The sequence below is a fragment of the Siniperca chuatsi genome, linkage group LG11 (assembly GCF_020085105.1).
Source record: "Siniperca chuatsi isolate FFG_IHB_CAS linkage group LG11, ASM2008510v1, whole genome shotgun sequence".
In the NCBI taxonomy this organism is placed as follows: domain Eukaryota; kingdom Metazoa; phylum Chordata; class Actinopteri; order Centrarchiformes; family Sinipercidae; genus Siniperca; species Siniperca chuatsi.
The window spans coordinates 12,614,344-12,636,666 of NC_058052.1; the positions used below are offsets into that span (position 1 = coordinate 12,614,344).

The 22,323-nt window shown below is 39.4% G+C and overlaps 2 protein-coding genes across 4 annotated transcripts in view; both read left to right on the forward strand.

Annotated features, from left to right (window-relative positions):
- Positions 1-1,569: 1,569 nt before the first annotated feature.
- kcnk1b (potassium channel, subfamily K, member 1b) lies at positions 1,570-10,406 on the forward strand. Of its 2 annotated transcripts, XM_044214896.1 has the most exons (4): positions 1,570-1,894; positions 2,140-2,359; positions 4,413-4,808; positions 7,351-10,406. In XM_044214896.1, exons 1-4 carry the CDS (start codon positions 1,820-1,822, stop codon positions 7,605-7,607), a joined length of 948 nt encoding a protein of 315 aa, XP_044070831.1. In that variant the 5' UTR covers positions 1,570-1,819; the 3' UTR covers positions 7,608-10,406. The 2 variants fall into 2 exon arrangements, with proteins under 2 accessions (XP_044070831.1, XP_044070830.1); XM_044214895.1 differs by having other exon boundaries at positions 1,746-2,359.
- Positions 10,407-21,135: 10,729 nt separating this feature from the next.
- Positions 21,136-22,323, forward strand: part of slc35f3b (solute carrier family 35 member F3b) — a 44,295-nt gene continuing 43,107 nt past the window's right edge. The window contains exon 1 of one of the 2 annotated variants that reach the window (XM_044214899.1): positions 21,136-21,418. In XM_044214899.1, coding sequence (XP_044070834.1) covers positions 21,324-21,418 — 95 coding nt within the window. In that variant the 5' untranslated portion in view covers positions 21,136-21,323. Of the gene's footprint in view, positions 21,419-22,203; positions 22,302-22,323 lie in introns of those variants that run through there. The other variant, XM_044214900.1, reaches the window with a different exon arrangement.

Genomic DNA, 22,323 nt, shown 5'->3' on the forward strand with positions numbered 1-22,323 from the left:
GCCAGAACAACTTGGAGCTCAATGCTCTAAAGACATCGGAGATGGGAAGAACCCAGACCCACCCGCCCCCATCTCCCCGTGTGACTCCCCAGTCGACACTGTGGAGTCCTTCGGCTTCCTGGGCACCATCATCACCCAGGACCTTAAGTGGGAGCTGAACATCAGCTCCCTCACCAAGAAAGCCCAGCAGAGGATGTACTTCCTGCGGCAGCTGATGAAGTTCAACCTGCCAAAGTGAATGATGGTGCACTGCTACTCCTCCATCACCATCTGGTACGCTGCTGCCACTGCCAAGGACAAGGGCAGACTGCAGTATATCATTTGCTCTGCCGAGAAGGTGATTGGTTGCAATCTACCTTCCCTCCAGGACCTGTACGCCTCCAGGATCCTGAGTGAGCAGGAAGGAATATGGCTGACCCCTCCCACCCTGGACACAAGTCCATCAAGACTAAAACCTCAGGCCATAAGAACAGTTTCTTCCTGTCTGCAGCCGGCCTCATCAGCAAGGCCTGGGACCCCCACTGACACTGACTCTTATCCCGTCCCATGGACACCACATGTTACATTAACATACAGTCTTTACATCTGTCTCAAGGTATTACATTAACACAGTTTTTGGATTATTATCTCTGCACATTGCACATATGTGTGGAGTGATGTTATTAATATCATCAGAGACCCTAGATTATACTGATACAATTGTATTTGTTTGTTTTAATGCAGCAGTTAAAAAAGAGAAAATAACTTGCTGAAGCGTTATATTAAACAAAATACAGCAATTAGTGCCAGTTTTCATCTCTTCATCCCCTGAGAAACACTTTCAGTTATAATTGCACACATTTTAACTTTTATAATGTCATTTTAACACACCTAGCCTACATGTTATTTCTACGCTATTAATTAAATTGCCCTCCAACTCTTCCTGGGGGAAACATTACACCCACTCAAAATCCCTCATACCCTACAAGTAAAGCCTAAATAACAAAATAAAATCAGCAATAACAAATCAAAACTGCATATTGCTACAACATCTTTGCTGCTAAATTTGTAGTGGCTACCACAAACACACTAAAGACCTAGTAAACCTATTTCATAAACCATTCTAAAAGTTAATATTAAACTTGCAGATGGGCCTGCAGCCTGATCTATCTTCCTGTAGATACTAATAAACGTGTCTCTCCTCGCCCAGAATTTCTCTGCGATCTATCTTCTTTATTGTGCGTATCGGGCGTTTCATGTTCCCTCGCCCTAATCACCTTCTTTGGTAACAAACTAGCAGGCGGGGAGACACTGACAATAGCTGTCTGGTGTTTTTCGATGGTTTTGAATTGAAACCGAAAGACGTCTAAAACACACCCGATTACCTGGGAGGAGAGAAAGAAGAATTCTTACGTCACACAGCCTTTGTCGCCGCCACATCACCTGCTGCCTTCATGTGTCATTTGAAGCTCGGAAATACGACAACTACAGATTCAGGCGCCTTTAACTTGGCGTTCTTTTCTGAAATAGCTAATATTAAAATGGTAAAGGTAGATTAACAGAAGTTGCGTAGTTCACATCGTATCATTTTTAGAAAGCAGGTGCCAATGTGCTTTTTGTAGCCCAATTTAGTGGCAGAGAGAAATGAGCAGCAGGGTTGCACGTGCTTCTATGACTTTAAAGGGATTTTTTGTCGTCTTAGATAGGTACTTGTCTGCCCAAGACGTTCCTAACGACCTCAACTTTGCAGTGGAGCAGCCTATCACATGGAGGATCTCTAGTCAAAATACTGTTCTCATCGTCAAATTGGGACATTTCCGACTGCACCTGAAAGCCTCAAATGCCACAGCAGGTTTCGCGGAGGGGGAAGAGAAGCTTTGTTTTTAACAACATCCCTCTCCAAGGATATATTTCGGTAACGTAACACGGAAGACGGTTAAGTTAATAACGTTAGTTTATTATTGTATTTATATCAACCCGTAACGTAACACCGAGGTGATATAGGCTATAGGCTACCTCTTAAAAATGCTCCAGTCTCTAGCCAGTAATTCGTGTGTGCGGTTGATACAGAGTCACAAATCGACGTGGTATTTTGCATCTCTAGTCTTGGGGTATCTGCTTTATCTCATATTCGGCGCTGTTGTCTTTTCTTCGGTCGAGCTGCCTTATGAAGACCTCCTGCGCCAGGAGCTGAGGGCCGTTAAAAAACAGTTCCTCCAGGAAAATGAATGTCTGTCCGAGGAGCGTCTGGAGCGGTTTCTAAAGAAAGCACTGGATGCCAGTAATTATGGGGTTTCCATCCTCAATAACGCCTCAGCCAACTGGAACTGGGACTTCACCTCTGCGCTGTTTTTTGCGAGCACCGTGCTGTCCACTACAGGTAAGTGTTGGCCACCGCCGATAGGCTCAGGCTGCACAGTGAAACGTTAGGTGATGCTGCAGCCGACCAGGTGTGCAGAATAAGGTAGAATATATTTATATTTTCAGCCAGCATTAGTCTTAAATGGGCTCCTGTTTTGGCCTTTCCACTGTCAGCATTTGATCATTTTAACAAAAATCCCTTTTGTCGGACTTGCAGGGTACCTGAGCCACTACTAGGCCACACAAGCCTATATGGCCTAGGGGAGAACGGGGCATCTTGTCACACTTTTTGCTTTCACTTCAATTTCTGGGTTTCAGTACGTCACAGTCACTCATTTTCCATATTAAATTAAATAATAAATTCTTGTGCACAAATGTATAATCTTTAGCTTTTTACTTTTCACTTTAATTAGTTAGAAATGTTCAAGTACAGAATGTGCATTTGTGACAAGTTGCCCCATCACCGGTATCAAAATACACCCTTTCTCTCCTCTATTCTTTGAAAAAATTTGTCATGCAGAAATTGATAATTGTTGGGTACCAAAAGCATATTTAATGTCCCTTTGTATTACAATACAATAATTCAATCAGGCCATAAAGCTGTTTGTAGCTTCATCCTCAAATTGTAAAATGTGAGTTTAGATGCATTTACCCTTGATGTTATCACTAGTTATTTAGGTACAGAAGCTAAAGCTGTATGTTTTTCTATCTTTTATTTTGGCACAGTGAACCTGCCTTGCAGTCAGCGCAGCCTTTGATAAATATAACATTACTGTAAAGGAACAGCCCTCCAGCAAAGTGTATTGCTATATTCCATACAGAAGCAGGGCAATAGCTAGTGTCAGGCACAGAAGCACATAAACTTGAGACAGCATCTATGTCAACATCTTAATCTTCCTTTCACCCCCAAGGCAATCACATGTTCTAATGTAACCCAAATGTTATACCCCTAACCAAATAGTTTTGTATATTTTGTCTTAAGTCACTTGGACAGTTTTGCATGACACTGTGCATAAAGTCATTTTCTGGCATTGTACAAAAGAACATGTCTTGCAGATGCTTGTCAGTCAGGACACCAGGAGAACTTTAGTCTGACTGCATGGCAGCAGTTATCTGTCAGGTTTCAACATACTCAGTTGCGCAGATACCGTGTACAGCTGTGGCCGCCTGGCTGCATAAATCTCCTTGTTCTTTGTTTAAGTCTCAACAAAATTCTGTTGATGGCTAAACAGACTTGACAGACATCTAAATCAGATAGAGCTTTGACTCTTCTTATAGTCTCAAACTTTTTGCTTTTATGAATTGCACTGCACTTTCAGAATGAGTTTGATCCTCATTTAGCAAAAGCTAAAAGTGAATTGTTTGGGATTTTTAACAACATATATCACAAGCAAACTTACTGCTATTTCCTCATTTGCACACTTTTGTTAGTGAGCCATGGTATTTTTAACATTTGTTTGTTAGGTCCAATTCAGAAGAACATGTTAGGTTTTTACAGCAATACATCCTAAGACTGGTCTCAGTAATCATCCTGTACCTGCCTGTAATTATTTTTCCTTATTTTGTTTATAAGAAGTGTGAAAATGTATGTAATGTCTGATATACAGTATACTGCATCGTAATATGTGAACTGAAGATTGCCATGTTGAAAATCTCCTCAGTAAATAACTGAATTAAAACAGTAAACAATGTGAATACAAAGTGCATAAACACAATGTAGCAAAGTAGTATTGCTAGCAAAAAACATCCCTCTTTGTTTACAAAGTACTCCTGGTACATTCTGTTACCATTTAAAAAAGAAAAAAAAAAAGAAGAAGATTAATTTCCATAAAATCCACACAGACAGTTATTGCTGTGTACTTTTATATTGTAATATTTACCAAAATTCAGTTCTACTGTATGTGAATAATTTCACATCGGATATGGTAGTGCCACGTGCGATTCTGGAGAAAATACAGACTAGGATTATGTGATGCTGATAAGATGGTTGAAAAGTTTAATAGAAACCTGTTGCAGCAGCAGCTTTCTTAATTGTAATTGAAAGATTTTCTGTCCTGTTTGTTTTCCTACAGGATATGGCCACACAGCACCACTGTCAGATGGTGGGAAGGCCTTCTGTATCATCTACTCAGTGATAGGCATCCCCTTCACCCTCCTCTTCCTCACTGCTGTGGTGCAAAGGATCATGGTGTTCAGCACACGGAGGCCGGTCACGTACATCCACACGCACTGGGGCCTGTCCAAGCCACTGGTGGCCATCGTTCATGCCACTCTGCTCGCCATGTTGGCCGTTTCTTGCTTCTTCCTCATCCCCGCCGCCATCTTCTCATCACTGGAGGAGAACTGGAACTTCCTGGAGTCCTTCTACTTCTGCTTCATTTCCCTCAGCACCATTGGCCTGGGAGACTACGTACCTGGAGAGGCTGTTAATCAGAGGTTCAGGGAGCTTTACAAAGTCGGCATCACTGGTGAGTGCTGACGATTCTTCGGATTTGGAGCTATTTCCATGGCAAGGTGGTGGGAGCTGTAACGTCTCAAATTAATTCTGCTTACTGTCCATTTTCATCATTATTGAGGTGTTTGTAATGGTACTATGTGAAGCATTGTAAACAGCATATATCATATACTGTATATGGTCAAATTACAGTAGCCAAAAGATATTATGGATGAGACGACAGCAGTGTTACTGTTAGTGCCTGTGTTTCTCAAAGTCAGGACCACATTTCTCATAAACTCTAATGCTTCCTGTATTCCTATATTCCAAAGAGGATATTACCGCTTGCTCTGTTTGCATGGAAAGAACGGCACCCTATTTATTATTTGAGCTATAAAGCAATCCAGCTAAAAATCCTATATATGTTGCATTGTGCCACACTGTGTAGCATGTGATGGTCTCAATTTGTTCAGGGTAAATAGTTGTAATGATTAACTGATGTGATTATATCACATATAGCAGGTTTTTATGATGGTGAACTTTGACCTACCTAGGTGTGACACAATCAGCTTGGTGTATATTTTGACCCGTTATGTGAAAAGTTACATAAAAAAATTATCAAAGCATGCGCAATAGGGTAAACACATGCTTCAAAATTATAAATACACAGATAGGATTCAGATATACTTGGTTCCTTCTAAGAAAAAAAAATATTTTCATAGACTGATATGGATAAGATTTAGCTTAACCCTGATTCAGATCCGGCTTGTAATATACTGTATATGGTAGTAGTGGCTTTATCCTGGCTTGACTTACATTAGAATCACAAATTAGCTTTTGCACTTTCATTTATAATCCACACAAAACAGCTTGGTGATATATGCAAAAGGAGATGTGAGTTATAGTTTTATTTACCCAACAGATAAGAATCATCACTATTGATTTCAAAACTTCAACAAGCTATGTACTGTAACTGATCAACAAAACTCTTACTATTGACATTAGAAGTTAGAAATAACTTCAGTGACAGAGTGCTCATTAAAAATGGTTCAGCTGCAATAGCTTTTTGGGTAGCTTTTTTCACACTGGATATTTTTAAGCTGCTGTATGCTGCCTGCAAAGCCAATTTTGACATCCTTTTTGCTTTTTTCTACATGTTTAAAGGCCTATTAATCTGTCGGTTAAGACAACACAGTGTGGTGCAGGAGAAAAATGAGCCATGGCTTAATGGAGAGCAGCAAGGCATTGATTGCATTTTCTGGGTGATTGTGCAGCTTGTCCATGCACTCTTGACAAACTGTGGGTGTGCATGAATGTCGAACACTACTCCAATGAGCTGTCACCTGCGTGAGTTTGTGAGTTTGTGTGTGTGTGTGTGTGTGTGTGTGTGTGTGGGGTACGCACCAGCCAGAGAGACGTCATTCAGTAGGCACAATGTGTCAGTCTGTAGGAGGAGACAAGGCAGTGACAGTATGTGTTGGTTTGCACAAATACACAAACACATTTGTACAACTTCCTCAGTGAAAATCTGTCTGTATCAGAAGTGACATCACCACTATCTATAACATTATTTGGGGCATTGAAACCGAAGAGCTAAACAGTGCAATTTGTGTAATTTACTGAAATGTTCATGGTTTTGTTTGTCTTGATTTTGTCAGTGCCTTTGGTGATAAGCAGTCACTGCTTTTGTGATTTGCATTCAGGGTATAGCACTATTCTGTGTACATACAGTATGTTCTGCCTTCTTAATTGAATCCAAACAAAAGACTGTTGCTTAAATGCAAATATACATGTCACTTCTTGCAAATGCCAGACTATATTTTTCTCAGAAAAAAAGATTTGTAATGTAATTAAACACTTGCTAATTCAGACACAACATAGTCAACATGCCCCTGATAGTGCTGTAATACTCCTAATATTTATAGTATAAATGGTAATAGTGCTAATACAGTAGTTGTATTACTGTTCATATAGTCCAAACACCAGTCTAGACACACCTTTGGTTTCTAGGGGGTTTCAGGTTTTTTTTTTTGTTTTTTTTTTAAATGTTAGATGCTGCCAAAGATGGTTTGCTTGTATCAGGTGAAAGTGATTTTACTGCTGGCACATTTACATTTAAAATGGGGATTTCCAGCATAGTTTGAAACAGTTTGTTTGTGTTTCTCCTCCTAGCTCACCATTCAACAAAGCCCACTCTGGGTTCTTGTTAACATGGTTAGCTAGCCACTGCCCTCTTGTGTCAGTGCACATAAACGACTGCACTTGTCAGTTTTGGGACAATAGTGAAGAAATGCATTACTTGTGTTTTTTCCAATAGAATGACTTAGAGAAATCATAAAATAGAGTCTTACTGTGTAAATACAACAGCAGAATTTCATTAGCAGTAATAAAATAAGAGATTAAATTGTATTAAGTCCTGTAAAAAATGTTAGGTTCCTAACAACATACTTTAAATATAAAAAATGTGTGGTTATGGTTTGTTTTTGATATGGTGATAGTTAATAATACCACTCACTGCAGCTAATTACTTATCCATCTTGTAATCCTTTTCCATGCCTGTGCGTTTGTCTCGTCAGTCTACCTGATCCTGGGTCTGATAGTCATGCTGGTGGTGCTGGAGACCTTCTGCGAGCTGCAGCAACTGAAGCAGCTGAGGAAGATGTTCTACCTGAAGAAGGAGAAGCCGCAGGACCGCCTCGCCATTTTGGAGCACGACCACCTGTCCTTCACTACTGTGTCCAAAAGAGCTACAGCCCACAATGACGACAAAACCCACCCATTTGTCAGTGTCCCAACTCTGGCCTCTCCCAATGATGACCCCATGATCCAGTAAACATCGACAGAGCAAACATCTATTGAAGGATGAAAACATGAAAGTAGGGGGGAAAATGCACGCAAGACTATAAATAGATCAGATAAGTAGAATGAGTAGATCGTAAGTCTCAGCTGTAGGCATTCTGCAAAGCTCAACCATGCAAAGTTTAGTAGTAAAACTAGTTGAAACTATTCAGATCAAGCAAACAATCTCCTTTAGCAAACCACAATACTGACAATATAGTGCTATGCAGCAGAGATTCAATTTATGTACATTAATAAGGCAAAAAAATATATATTTTAACAGTTACTATAAAAACAAAATCAGTGATAAAAGAAAAGCCTTGCCTTTATGAGCTGTATTATTTATTGCATATTTAGGAACATTTTAGAAAGTAATTGGTCTCTTAAATCTAGCTGAAATATAGGAGACTTCTCTAATCTGTCACAAAATAGTTCATAAATATGTATGTATCTTATAAATAGAGATGCTTGACAGGTCTGTGGAATGTACATAATCAGGTAAATGTTTTAAGATGTACAGCCATGTAGAATTAACACACCTGTTAAAGATGAGCCAAAGTGTAGCCAAAACATAAAAACAACTCAAATAATTAAGTTCAAAGTTTTTTGTTGGGGAAACTCTGAAATGGGGCCTGATTTTCCATCACATAATGTGGGTCGCATGGTTGACTGAAAGAGATGTTGCAGTCGATCCTGAACAAAGCACCTGAAAGAATAGGCAATACATTTTATGAACAATGAGTGAGCTGAGCTCAGAAGAAGATCCTGAAAGTACAACATATTTGTTTGCAAAACAACAGACGTTGTTTAAGAAACTGCCAGGAAGAAACAATTTACTCTACATATGAGAACATGGTTTTACAGTCTATGTTTTGTAGCATTTTTGGCTCATCTTTATAGAGGTGTCCATATTCTGGTTGCACTCCACATTGTCACATTTCATTGTGAAGGGAAATATTTGTCTGCAGATATGTGTACTTTCTCAACATCATCATCTCAGCAGTGCTATTTCAAAGTTGTCCGTGTGTGATGATAAGCACTATAACTTATTGATTTGTCTGAATGGCTTAATGTTTGCTGGACTGTGTGAAAAGGGAAGTGAGGTTAGCCTAGTTCAAAAAGGGAACCACAGTGGGCGGGCTGGTCCGTTGCATTTTACTGTCAATAAAGAGAGCTTAGTTTGCACATGTACTGGAGCCAGGCAGTAGTACAGAAAAAAATAACAGGTTCCAAAGATTTCATCCGTAAAAAAAAGGAGATATTTTTAATGGAAAAATAATATTTTACATTTGTCGTGGATGATCTGTAAAGGCTTGACAATTGTTCTAACCAAGAAAATAGCAAGATGTTGAACAGAAACTACTTTTCTGTATTTACATCACTTCAGTGTAGAAATGTGATTATTAAATATAACATGAGGAACGTTTACAAAATGTTGTTAGTAATTAATGAAATTAATTCTGCATTCATTAGGGAAACTTGAAACTGTAAATTCAAGCAGCAGGAGAGCAATTAAAACATCCCAGTTCTGATTATCTACCACATCAGTTTTTAATCTGGTCATCAACCAAGGATAACTGTCCATAATTGGAATTCAAACCAGTGGATGTACAGTTGCAAGTTTGTATGACATTGACATTGCACTCCTCTGTGTATTTAAAAAAAAAAAAATTATTTGTATCTGGAGGAAAAGTGTTGCGACAGAAGTACTAATTTCATGCCATTATCCGTCCTCTGATATTTTGGCGCAAATAGACACCCACACATACAGTGTAGCATACTGCTGTTATGCAGACTTGTTTGTCATATATACTTTTTAGAACATTTAATAGAAAGACATGCATTTACATACATGCTTTATGAATTGAATTTTTTATGTCCCAGTCTCTGTATGGAGCCGAAGTTCTGACCTCATCTTTCTCTGCTATATTGCCACATCAAGACACAGTCGCTGCCTTTTATGAAGTCTTGAATGTAATGTTTTTTTTATGCTGTTTGCTAGAGTGAGATTCAAGGCCTGAGCAGAGTGCAGCATTCCTCCTTGCTGCTCTGCTGGCTCTGTTAGTATAGTAGTGACACGTTTATTTAAAACAATGTGTACAGGTGAGCTGTGGCAAGGTGTCATGACCGCTTGCAAAATTAGCTTTGATTGTGTCATCATCTGAGTTACTCACTAATCTGTAATGTTGTATTTTATAGATCTGCAGGATTGTAGTTCTTTTGTTTTTCCACCAGTCTAGGCCTTCATGTAAACTGTGAAGTATTGATACTGTTCATGTTGTCTGCTGAGAAAAAGGAGAACTTGAATTCTGCCATGTTGGGGTTTCTCTTTTACTGTAATTTGTTTCACTGTTTTGTAGATACATTAATTAGATTGATGTCAAGGCTTCGACCCTTCAGCGTTACTGTTTTTGGCAGTGTTTGTCACGCACATACAGTTTGTCTTGAAGGTGAGAGCTGTCAGGTAAAGTAGTTCTAATTCTGTTCAGGGAGTTAACATTGTGTCAAGGGTTACAAACAGAAGCACACTGAAATGATCTGTGCTGACAAAAGTAATACGTTTGGAATATTTGGAATCATAGGTTTCTGTACAAATCTCTTCAGTTGTTGTGGCGCATACTGTAGATTCATATGCACCATTGAGTACTTTAGTGTTACAATACTGATATTGTTATTCAGGATTGCCATTGGGGCACCAAGGTTTTATGTAAAATTCATTTCAGCATAAAAGTGACTCCATGAACTGTAAAATATCAGTGTGTATCAAATAAAGAGTTGGTTTATTATGACTTAATCTGACTCTTTTGTTAATTATTTTATCCCCCTGAACGTATTATCCAGAGCTACTACTGTACATATGCTCAATGCCAAAAAATCAAAACTAGCTGATCCAGTGGTAGGTCATGGGTATTGTGCTCTGACAGCAGTTTCAGCTGTCTCCCTGCAGCCACACGTGTGATTATATAACATGTATTTATCACTTCAAATGAATACTCTAAGGGTGAGAGTTGCAGACAATTGCTAGGCTTTTGTACACACAAAATCACTTGACTGAATTGGAAAGAAGAGCAGAACAAATGCAAATTAATGTGATTATCTGTAGGATAGCATTTTTAAAGAATGACATAAATTGTCAGTACTTGAATACACTATTTTAGTCATTTGTCTCATCTTTGAATATAAAATGGAGGTGTGGATGTTTAGCACACCTTTGTCTCCATCACAGAAGAGAAGTAATTGAAGTTGGAGGTGAACAAGAGGCTCACAGACATCCCAGCCTGTGATTAACAGGAAATGCTTTCTTATTTGAGCATAAGAAGCAATGATTTGCACATCAGACTCATTAAATGTGGCACTTCATAAAAGGGAGGACATTGTTATCGGTAGAAAGACAATGATTTATGATGAGAATCCGCGAAGACCAACAAAGCTCTAAAATTTGCAGTATTTATTAGTGGCTTTGGTATTACTGTACAATATCTTGCACAAAGAAATACAAACAAAATTATGGAACAAAATGAAATATGATCTGATTCCTTTCAACCTCAGCACTCATCCCAGTACTATTGTAGAAAAGGTTTCAGTCGTAGTCATCTGGACACTGTTTTCAGAATCCAGACGTTTCGGCTCCAATCCGGAAGTCATTCTCAATTGTGAAAAAATGGGACAGGAACTCAGAAATTTAAGCTACCCAGCATCCCAGTACTACAGAATATATTGTATGTTATGGCCACGGGCAGCATATGTCTCTCTGAGGAGAGTGAGTTTAATTGGGAATGGTCAGGGTGCTGAAACAAATGCAACACTTTTGTTTTATTCAGCAGCTGTATATCTTATTGAACAGAAGTGTATTTACCGTTGACATGCAGGCACCTCTCACTGCAGAGCCACTGAGCCGACATCCATGTTATCAAGTTTAACTACCTGAATAAAGATGAGGGGAAGGCAGCTCCTGGCAAAGTATTTATTGGATGCACATTATGAGAACACAATTACCTGTGGGCGCACAGTAACTGAAAATAACAGTTGTGGATGTCAGGCAGTTTGACACAGTACAAATCTGGCATATTCAGAAGCAACACTGAATAGCCAGTGTGTCTGTTCATTTACATAATGTGACTGTAACAAGGCACTGTAATCAGATCAGAATCCCTGCTTCAAAGTATGTAATCTGCTTGAATTTATATTATGTACTGTGCGTTTCTGGAAGTTAACCTTTAGAAAAACCTATTACAAAACAGGCTCTAAACACAACAACAGAACAACTGAGAGTCACATCCAACTGACTCCCCGCCCCCATTCAATTTATGTACTGCAAATAGTCATTTTAAATAAAAGTAATAACAAAAGTAACAAAAGTAATGCAACAGCAAAATAACAGCATATTTACTGTATTAAGAGGGCTAGCCCACATACAGTACTTAAACACACTTATCGCACATTCACACTCATGATTTATTCATAGCCTCTGTGCCTCTGTGCAAATTGTATTATTTCTTTTCAGTGCACACTGTGCAGGTTTAAAATGTAAAATATGAACATAAACAAACACATAAACAGTAGCTATGAAAAAAAAATACACTTTATTTATAGAGCACTTATCAAAACAAAGTATAAAATGCTTTACAGAGAGAGAAATAAAATACCACAGTGAATGATGAAATACATGAAGGACAAAAACAAAATAATAACAATAAAATAAAAACCAATAAAATAAACAGACAGCTCAGATAAGATCAGGATATGCTTTCCAATAAAAAAGAAGACACTGACTCAGACAACCTAATTTCTTCAGGCAGTTCGTTCCAGAGCCTCGGGACCCCTTTTTTTACATCCTGGACGAGCCAGGCCATGAGGAGCCTTAAAAGTAATCAATAAGATCTTAAAATCAATCCTAAAACAAACAGGGCCAATGTAAAGAGGCTAAAACAGTTTTTTGATTAAGACAAGTGAACAGACTGTTACAATAATCGAGGCGTGAGGATAAAAGCATGTACAACAGTTTCTGCATCACTAAAATTTTAAATCGTATTTTTTGCAATATTTCTGAGGTGATAAAAACATGATTGGACAAGCTTAGTGATATGTTGCTCAAAACATAAATTGCTATGAAACAGGACACCAAGATTTCAGGCTTGATATGTTGTGACAGGTTACCAGTAGTTTGTTTTGTGATGTTGGGGCCCAATAACAAGGATTTCAGTTTTATTTGAGTTGAGCTGAAGAAAATCTATCGACATCCAGTTTTTTATGTCAGACAGGCAGTCCTGCAGAGAACTCAGCGTACTAAGGTCAGTGGGCTTGACAGGGAGGTACAACTGTGTGTCATCCGCATAACAATGAAAAGAAATCCCATGTCTGGGGATGACATCACCCAAGGGAAGCATGTATAAGGAGAACAGTATTGGTCCCAGAATTGAACCTTGAGGCACACTGTAATTGATATGGGAAAATGATGACGTGAAGTTGTTAATGGCGACACAGAACTTCATATTGGAGAGATAAGATGATAACCAGTCTAGTGCAGTGCCAGATATGTCCACCCAGTGCCTCAGTCTATCTAGAAGAGTGCCATGATCAAGTGTGTCAAAGGCAGCACTTAAATCCAGCAGCACAAGAATTAAACACATGCCTGCGTCGGCATTCATTAAAAGGTCATTAGTGACTTTGAGAAGGGTCGTCTCAGTGCTGTGGTGCTGACGAAAAGCATATTGAAACTTTTCAAAGGTATTATTATTTTCCACAGCAGCAAGAAGCTGCTTAGATACAATTATTTCGAGAACTTTGGAAATAAAAGGCAGTTTAGAAATGGGACGATAATTATCCAGGAGAGTGGGATCAACCCCAGGTTTTTTTGGTACTGGTTGGCAGTCAGCATCCTATTATAAAGGAGTAATAACTCTTTAATAGCCATAAAATGGACCTTCCATCTGCGTTCTGCTCTTCTGCATTTCCTTTTACAGCTTCAAATACTGTTATTTAATCATGGCTGTTTTCTAGTCTTTGAGTTTGATCTATTTTTCAGATGAGCAATGGGATCTAAGGTTGAAAAACACAGGTAGTTAAAAGAATCAACCAAATCGTTGATGTGGGAGGAATTAGGAAACACACTGCCAGGAGAATTGAACAGTGTACAGAATTTTAAGGCACTATGCTCATTAAGGATGCGTGTGTACTTAGAGCGAGATAAGACAGTACTAGCAGCCTCTAATTCACAGTTAAAAACAATGCATAGGTGATCGGATACAAACATGTCCCTGATTTCCACAGATGGAGTTTTCAGGCCCAGACTAAAGACTAGCTCTAAGGCGTGGCCACAGGAATGAGTTTGGCCAGACACATGTTGTAAGTTAAAAGAGTTAGTGATATTTAAAAAATCATTAGAAGAGTCATCAACATGAATATTAAAATCACCACAAAGAACAATTCTAACATAATTTAAAACAAGACTGGATAAAAATTCAGGGAGTTCCACCAAGAAGGAGCCAGCTGGTTTAGGGGGGCAATAAATAATACCAAAAATATGACCGGGAGGGGCCACCAAGTTTAAACATGAGCACTTCAAAGGAGGAAAAATTATTGCAAGATATGAGGTTACATTGTAAATGCTTCCTATAAATAGTAACAAGGCCACCACCACGACCACAATCCCTAGGGCGGATCACCAGGGCGTGACTAGGATTCTGTTAAAAACATGAAATCTAAATCAGTAGATGAGATAAATCATTTAAAATAGTGGGATCTTACATTGAGAAGAGCCATCTTAAACAGTCTGTGCTGGGTTAGAACTGAAGTTAAAGCTGGAGATAGGGTTCTTTCCCAGATCTTTATTAAATATTAATATTGCTGTGTCGGCTGTGTCTGTTTCGTTTCAGAGACCTATGTGAAATTACCACAGGATAGAAGGATCTGGGCTCCAAGTATGGACAGGAATAGAAATAGCAGCACTATGTTAAGTCCACAAGGGGGAGTTAGTGACAGCAGAGGGTGCCCGGCTGTTTTTATGTGTAATCTGCTGCTGCTCTCATTTTCCTTTGCAGCAGGTGGCGCATGTCGGCATGTGTAGAACTGGTCTGATAATCACCAAACAGTGCCCCCTTGTGGAGAATCTGCAGCCTGCTAAATGTGAATGAATGAGTTTGGGAATTTTGGGGTTTGTGAGTGAGTTACATGCCTGTTCACATGTAAAAAACAATATTGAATAAAAAAGAGGTGAGAGAGCATCCCCTCTGCTGGAAATGAAACATTCTGCAAATAGCATTTGCTGTCTCCAGAGACACCAACTAAAACGTTCCAAGTTTGGCACGTTGCCAGCTAAAGCACACTTACACTTTAGGACATCACATCTTCTCATGCCCCACCCTTTCTCTCCTTTATTTGCTATTAATTTGTACCCACACATAAACACGTAAGTATTGTACAATTGTCAGTAGACACAATAAGGCTGTCAGTCAGGAGTGTATCAGGGCAGAACAGGACTATCCCCAGAAGGTCTACACACCGGACGGACATGTACCCGCAGCTTCTTGTCATTAATATTGCTATTTGATCTTTTTGCATCATTAATATGCATGCAGGAAACTACCTGCGCCTGAGCTGTGAGGATTTTAAAAAAAATATCCTGCAACCGGAATGATTTTTATCTCCGTGCTGAAAGTGAGAATGTGCATGTACACTGAATCTAAAGCTATTCTATAAGGAATCCACATGTGGCTTTAGTTGCACAAATAATGCAAGACACTCATTCCAGCAAAGCCCAAGAATAACACACACTGCAGAATCGCCCAGGAGTATATTTGTGTAATGCTTGTGTCAGGTTTTACAACAAATACATTGTTGCAACTTTGGCTCCTCATACGCTAGTGGTCCAGGGACTCAGGGGTCATCCAGGACAGGGGGTGGGTTGGGCTGAACTGAGGCGACAACTGGCATCTACCCTATAGCACCGCTTTCTGGTGGTGGAGCAATTCTATTTATATCCTGACACACACACTGGGACGATGGGAATGCAGTAGGCCTCAAGCACAAACATTTCCCACTGCCAACTCTGTAACTGCACTCATTTGCCACTGCAAACATGATGCTTTCATTTTGCTGGAGTAAAAAGAAGTGTTGAATATAATTTTCTAAATGATGTGTGAGCGAATGATAGATTTACTTTCATTAATATACCCAAGAAATAACTCAAATGAAATATAGAATTGTGCATATGAGATTGTGGTCGTGCATGGCAGGCATATATATGTACAGACAAAACGCACACAGCAAACACTTAACCCAAGTTAACTCTGTCTTGAATGTATAAGAGGTGAGACAAACTGACAGGAGCAGAAGAAGGGAGGCGAGAAGAGAAGGAGGGGGCGAATGGATGCTGCAGCCATAGGCATTCTCTCATTTGCAGCCATTCTGCAGTGTACGGTGTTTTGAGAACATCAGGACTCACAGTTAGCTCCCCTCATGTTTCATGCAAAGAAGGCACAGGTGCTGGAAGACAAACATGAATACACGAAAAGAGGCTATTGTTTTACCAAGAGTTTAGACTTCTGACGAAAGCAATCACAGGTTGAAACATCATCAGTCATGCTGAAACATATGAAGCAACTCTTGGGAATGCAGCAGCACATTGTTCTGTCTTTTCCACTTTGTCATCCCACTAAAGCTGACATCCGGGTTAATCAGATCTGATATCCAGCTGAGCAAGCTTCTGAAAAAGCTGAGAAAATGTTGTGGCCACGAATTGGACGGCAAAAAGCAAATAGCCATGTGCCTTTGACCAACACAGTTTGTATCAAAACATAAACACACGAGGGAACAATACTGCTAATTAAATTGTCATGTCAGTTGTCTTACTCTGTCAAAGTGCCTTTACAATGACCTCAAAATGGCTGTATTCGCGAGATCTCATCCTCTTTGAGTCTTCACACCCCACAACTCAACGAAAATAATTGGTTATAAATATTCAAAAGAAGCAAACCTTTCAAGTGGCCAATGTCAGACAACCTTCAGGACTTGGATGGTTTTCCCTCGCCAACACGGGGTGATTAGTTAACTCCAAATCCCTTTTGGCAAATTGGGCAACAAAAATGCAAAGCAGACATTTATAACAGGAGAGGTGTATTTTGTCTAAGACACAAAAAGCGAGAGGCTTTACATGTAAAGAACAGTGGACAGATTTTCAATCTAATAAAGGAATAATGCTTTAATATAGCATGGAAATATGTATATAAGAAATAAAGAGCTATATGATAGTTTCCATTTTAATGACATCCAGTGCATTTGTTCAATGCATAAAAACATGTTCTTTTTATAATAACAATATGGCTGCGAATGTCTCATGGTCAAAGGTGGTGTGTTTCAATTGGAGGCGACCCCAGTTCAGTCACTGATTACATTTATGTATGCTACAGTATAGGCAGAGCAGAGTTTATCATCTATGCGCTAATGAAAAATATTTTCCATAACACATTGTGTGAACTATCGTGAAGCTGTCAGCTGAAAAACCTCTGAAGTGCCATTTTCCTGGTATTTCAGAGGTGTCTTTTAATATTAATAGTATCACAACAGAGAGGGGACTGTGCATGGATACATCCATAACTTTAATCATATATTTTTGTCTTGTTTTCATTTGTCAGCAAAACTAAAAAAGGATTATCTAAGGCCGGAAATCAGGGCAGTTACGGCTGGCCAGAAAAGAAGAGAGAAGACGCCAATTTTCTTCCCACTGGAGCTGTTCGCCTCGGCAGCTTCATGATGTTAACACATAACAGCATCAGCAGGTCCTCTCATCCACAGAGATTCTGACTACTCTCCAACTGTGTGTCAACCTTACCAATAATGGCAGCTAAATAACAAATACCCTAAAGAAATCACACAGGCCCTTGGGACTACAGTATAAAGGTTATGTTTCTTCCTGCCTGAAATAACATTTCCAAATATAGAGAATAGATGGATTATAACAATAAATTGCTCCTCGCGTTAGTGTATACAAATGCAAATGTCAGTAATCAAACGCTGAGTAATGAGAAATAAAATGTTTACAAAACCTCTAAGTACTTAAATACACAGTGTTGAAAGTGACCTTTTTTACTGGCTCAGAGTTTCACTTCTCTTCCTGCATTGGCCAATCAGCAGTGACCTGTTACACTGTTTCCAGGCTGAGAGCTGCATTAAATATTGATGGTGAGAAGACAGAATATTCACATCATACTTTTTTAAATTATATGAAACTCGACACAGGAGGATAAGAGAAATAATGGAAATGACGAAAAGCAGATCAAGGTTTATAACGTGCTGGCTTTTGTTTCCGACTAAGCACTGAAGTGTACACGTTTTTGAGGGTGCAAAAAAGAGCTAAAGGGGAGGTTATAATGATCTTTCACTGTTTTCGCCATGACTACAGATACCACAAGTAACCTGAAGCCCTTGCACTTTGAAATCCCTCTACGTTCAGGGGAAAACTGTAGAAATTTCACAGTATTTGAACTCAAGCTCCGTTATGAAAATAGGCCTTTTTCACAGAAGACATTTTGTCATGTCAGTAGGAAAAGCACAGGTGTAAATTATACAAAGAACAATGGCTGAATTCCATTTAGCTGCTTCAGTTTCAGGGCCCTGGTGTTGATCATGCTGGCTCACTGTCACACTGCCATGGCTTACTGGGACACTTGAATACAACAGAGCCATTGTTAATGTTATTGGTAATGTCTGTGCTTTTCTTACAATGTGTCAAAGTGTCTGCTGTGAAAAAGGCCTATTAACGAGTCACTTCAAGAACCTCTGTGCAGTTTCAAAGAGTAGTTTTGTGCCCTTTATCAGCACCACAGACTAAACCATCATGATATGTTAATGTTTCTCAAAGAAATGACCTATTATAAAAGTATATAATTCCTCCAACAAATAATGTATTTTATTTTATATATCTTATAACTTATACAATAAAATAAATGTGCTTTTTGTAATATAAACATTATCATTACCAATGGATTTTTTTTACATACTTATAAAATTTTGTGAGCCAGCATGCACAATACCAGAGCCCTAAGATATTAATGTTATTAGTTGCACCTGTGTTTGACACGTCAATACATCTGCTGCGAGAAAAACATATAGACCTTTTTCACAACAGCAATTTTGACAGTAAAAGCACAGGTGCAACTAATAACATTAATAATGGCTGCATTCTATTTAGGTGAATCTGTTCCAGGGCCCAAGTGCGGTACATTCTGACTCACTGGGATGACTGGGACACCCAATGGAGCTGAGTCATTGTTAACCTTATTAGTCACAACTGTGCTTTTCCTGTTACCACAAATCAAAATGTCTGCTGTGAAAAAGGTCCTGGTTTTCTGGAAATGAACTGATCATTAGAAAACTTTAATAACTTTAATGAATTAGCTTTTATTTTTGTCAATTTCTTGTGTCTTGTGTGTGAAGCAAAATTTGGATCATTCTCACTGTGTTCATTTCATGTTTCTTGACCTTGAGCTTTGGCTCCTGTTTCATCTCTGATCCATATTTAGAAAGGAGTGCAGTGCCCTGTAGATTCGGGCACCAATTCGGGCACCAATTAAATAGCTATCAGAGGACTGCTGAAGTGGAAGATGGTGTACCGGATGGCAGTGAATTGAATGCGACTTGAATACATCAGCACTCCTTTTATATCAACTGTTTTGATATTTATAGGCTGTGTCTCACAGGATATATGTCCATATTATTTAGTTTTGGCAAAGCAGAAGGTCAAACAGTAAGAATTGATTTGGCTTTGGCTGTGCTGTGAAGTTGAGAGGTGCATTATGCAAGATGAACCTGATCCTCTCCTCCCAATGACTGTCGATGGAAGATGTTGACCCGCTTATTGATGACTGGACTCCACTTTTTTGCTCAAGTAAGCACAGATTCCCCCTACTGTGTGGATGTGTGAGTTGTGGCTGGTCATTGTTCGATGCAAAATCTGTCTTCAAAAAACAGTCGGTGTATTTGTGCTGCTCTCTGCTGTCAGGGGCTCACAGTATGCCAACGCAATGCAGCGAATGGACCACAGACCTGGGACCTATGGGCAACACTACCCCATTCATACAAGGTAGAGCTTCACTCTTCCCCACTGTTGAATCTGCATGTACTGTTTAGGTTTATCTAGGGACAGAAGACTAAACTTCATCTAAACTTTACCAAACTTAATACAAAATGAGCACAAAATGTAGGTATTTAGCTTCAGTCATGTTGTGTGGAATTTCATGCAACAAATGCACAATCATTTGAATACATTGTTAACGGTCAGGATTCACTTTTTTAACAACATGAGAGAGTGTGAAAAACCATGCGTTCTGTCATTGTGGCACATTTCACACTTCTGAACACAACAGAAAAGCAGTTATTTGATTTTAATTTCCAAGTAGATACAATCACCGCCAATGAACATAATTACCCTGTTACTGGAAGCATAGCTCTGATTGGATGTAATCAGATCCCTATTATTATCTTTGATTCTGTTGTATTGAACAGAAGCAACATTTCTACTGTTTAATCTGTTCACTCTGACATTTGAAATACAGGCCCTGCCAGCATCTTGAAACGCTGGTAGACTCCTTAGGTAAAGTAGACTGAATAATAGACCAAAGGGGACTCCAGTGGCCCGTGAAATTGTTGAAAAATGTATAGTGATAGTTGCTGGAAAAAGTTGTCAGGTATGTTTCACACCTTAAACAGACTGGACTTGTGCAGTCAATATTTCTGTGATATTCTGCACGATTAAGGATTCATTCTTTCACATCTACACAGGTCAGCTATCTTGAACAATTTTTCTGTCTTTCCCTTAAGTATTATGACTGATGCATTGACATAAAAGGTATAGGGGAAAATGAAATTGATTTCACCAAGACATAAGCAGGGGTTTTATTGTGCCTCTTCCTCACATTCCCATCCCCTTTTTTGCTTGATAGTCTTTTGATTTCCACCCAGAACACCCAATACTGTTCTGAGCCACAAATAATTGGCACTATTAAAGATTAAAAATAAAACACCTACTTCACACTTCAAAGTAAGGTTATGTGTGTTTTTTTCACACTTTTTTCGCATTTTTCATCTTGAGCCAGGCAGACTTGCTGTGCTTCACTGAACGTGACAGTGTGAGGGAAAGAGCTCATTTGCAAAGTATGACTGCTGCAGATTGGCATGTGCTTTACAGGTTACTGATTTATTGACTTTTCCATCCACAAAGGCACAGAAAAATACATTTTCAGACACTTTTCAGCTACAAGGGAGAGAGCTGAGGCAGTATAGGTGCAGATATGGGCAGATTGAGATTCAGGGGCCATAAGGGGTCCTTGTGGGGGCCCGAGAAGCACAGCAAATTCAGTTTTATCTTACATTTCCCCAAAGAGAGAGTGTACTAGAATAACTATTGGAAGTATCATTTGTATGATCTTGCACAACATCATATATGTCAAGTTAATGATGTGGTGGTTCAGATACCCCAGGTTAAAAGGATTATACATAATGATATGTCAATCCGGTGGATGGCGCTGTTGGAGTGCCTCCAGGACGCGGCAGCATTCAGAGCAGAGCGCACCCTCTTAATGTTGAAAGAGTGTGCGCTGTAGTGGCCAGGCATATGTTTGTGGGGGTGATAAGGAGCAGGACGATGGTACTTGTCTCCGTCATCCTTAATGAGGATTTAGATTTCCAGTAGCTGCCCTGCTTAGTGGCCTTGAGGATGTACGGTGATGGAGAGGGCACAGTGTGGGACCGGGTCGGACGGCCCCACCGGGACTGTATGTGCTACCTTGGACCTCCTACTTTGATGCCGATGTAAGACGTTTAAACTTTTACAAATGCACTGCAGCCGAGCGACAGGAGGCAGGCCACACCTGTTGCGCACTTGATTTCACAGATGCATTGATAAAGTAAATGCACTTAATAGGGTAAAAGTGTTATAAATATGCAGCAGAGCCTAAGGGTTATTCTCTGTGAATTTGATTGATGTTTTTAAATGTAACTGAGTTCTGTTGGCTAATAATGATTGTTGGGAGTCAGATTACAATTCTATAAAAAAAAATGATACGGGCTATGATTCGGATATGGCAGCACAGGGGGACATTTTACACATTGATTTTCTCTGAGTGGGTCATTAAATCATGCTTTGCATTCACATGTTGACGGTTTCATAACAGGCTGAGAGGCTGTCAGGTCACCATTGTGCCACTTTTTCAGGTACATCAGCTTTATTGGCGCAATATTAAACGATATCTTTTTCGTTTTACCTCACCTGCTGGACACAAAGTAATATGTATGTATCCGTTCTGCAGGATCAAATGATATTAGATTGGCTACTGTGTTGTCGGCTGGGCGCACTGTTGTGCTCCAGTGCCTATAGCCTGCATGAAGCCCGGAGCTGTCACAAGTGTTCCTTCTCCGTCTCTACAAATCACTCATGATCGATTCATTAGTTTCAAATTCCTATAAGGCTATAATAGGAGTTGCACAGTGCATAGTATACGACAGTTGCAGGACCAATCACTTTCGCTTAGTGTCTTTCACACTGTTGTTGTGCGGACGCAGGGCCAGTGAAGGATGATGATTTCTGTAACGTTACTGTACAAGAGAGGCGCCCTTAACGCCGGTCTCTGTGGAACATACAGCACTGACTTTCCTGGTTTAGCCAAGGAGAACTCTTGTCTTATCCAGTCATATAGTAGGTTTACAGGCGTCCTTTC

Excerpts from the sequence above, each read along its gene's own strand:
- kcnk1b (XM_044214895.1), top strand. The coding sequence starts at position 2,005 with ATGCTCCAGTCTCTAGCCAGTAATTCGTGTGTGCGGTTGATACAGAGT. Across the intron at positions 2,360-4,412 it reads CACCGTGCTGTCCACTACAG|GATATGGCCACACAGCACCA; the intron begins GTAAGTGTTGGC and ends GTTTTCCTACAG. Across the intron at positions 4,809-7,350 it reads TTACAAAGTCGGCATCACTG|TCTACCTGATCCTGGGTCTG; the intron begins GTGAGTGCTGAC and ends TTGTCTCGTCAG.